This window comes from Sinocyclocheilus grahami, unplaced genomic scaffold, assembly GCF_001515645.1.
Source record: "Sinocyclocheilus grahami isolate Dianchi unplaced genomic scaffold, SAMN03320097.WGS_v1.1 scaffold5461.1, whole genome shotgun sequence".
NCBI lineage: Eukaryota > Metazoa > Chordata > Actinopteri > Cypriniformes > Cyprinidae > Sinocyclocheilus > Sinocyclocheilus grahami.
The window spans coordinates 19,301-20,305 of record NW_015510142.1 but is presented as its reverse complement, the minus strand read 5'-3'; the positions used below and the strand labels follow the sequence as shown (position 1 = coordinate 20,305).

General features: G+C 39.7%; 1 protein-coding gene across 1 annotated transcript in view; it reads left to right on the top strand.

Moving 5' to 3' along the window:
* The window catches only part of LOC107577223 (protein patched homolog 1-like), a 9,372-nt gene that overhangs the window by 5,230 nt on the left and 3,137 nt on the right, over positions 1-1,005 (top strand). Inside the window, exon 5 of the mRNA XM_016263323.1 lies at positions 911-941. Coding sequence (XP_016118809.1) covers positions 911-941 — 31 coding nt within the window. The remainder of the gene's footprint in view (positions 1-910; positions 942-1,005) is intronic.

Genomic DNA, 1,005 nt, shown 5'->3' with positions numbered 1-1,005 from the left:
ACAACACGAACAATCAACACACACGCGCACATACACACACTCACCGTGACGTGACTGCTCTTAGGCTGAGACCACATCCGCTCAAAAATCTAGAGACCAAGCGAGCGTGTCCACTCATTTTCTAGCTTTGAACAATCACTTTAAAGGGACAGTTCGGCCGTGATATTTACCGTTGATTGTTGTATTATTTAAACAGCTTGTCTTTTAGATGCACAACGATAACAGCTCGGAAATACCTTGTTATTCGTTTACTTTAGTGCAGGCGCCATTCATGCTATAAACATACTCACATTTACGTCGCATTCAAACAAAAGTTCTAACTATAGAGTCATTCGTCGTTTACTCCATTATAATGTAATTTTAAATTATTATACAAATTAAAGACAAATCTTTTTATTTTCGAGGAGGTACCTTTTTGTCAGGTTATTGTTCCATGTGCCAATGTACATACAAATAGGGCCCACAGTAGAAGCAAACAACTGTGAGTAACAAGGCTTTACAAGTTCTAACGCAGTCGAGTTGTACTGTACGTTTACTTGAAAACTTTACAAAAAAAGACTACGTGTTCTACACTGCTCACTGTTAAGAACTTTTGAGTTTTGTGTTTTTACAAACACTTCTAGGTAACAGCATGCGCTCGAAGCCGTCAACCGCCTCGCTCCGCCCCAGTGTTTACCTCCGCGTATGAATACCTACAGGTGACAGCTGATAGTCGTCGGGACTTCTTCTTTAAATAGACTCCCTGCGGCTGCTGATTGGACAACTTGCGCGGGGGAGGTGGCGTTGTAGTAAAGCGCTTTAAATAGAGGTCTACTTTTGTGTTTGGAAATAAAGGCAACTCTAGTAGCGTTTCACTTCTGTTACATTCAACATTGTAATTTTTGTTATAATTCAATATATAAATTACAAGGCCACGTCTGAGACTGATTGAGATTCATAAAGTTTGTATTACAAGTAAGCTTAGCATGAATGGACATGTTTAAGTGGAATGGAAGGAAGTGACCT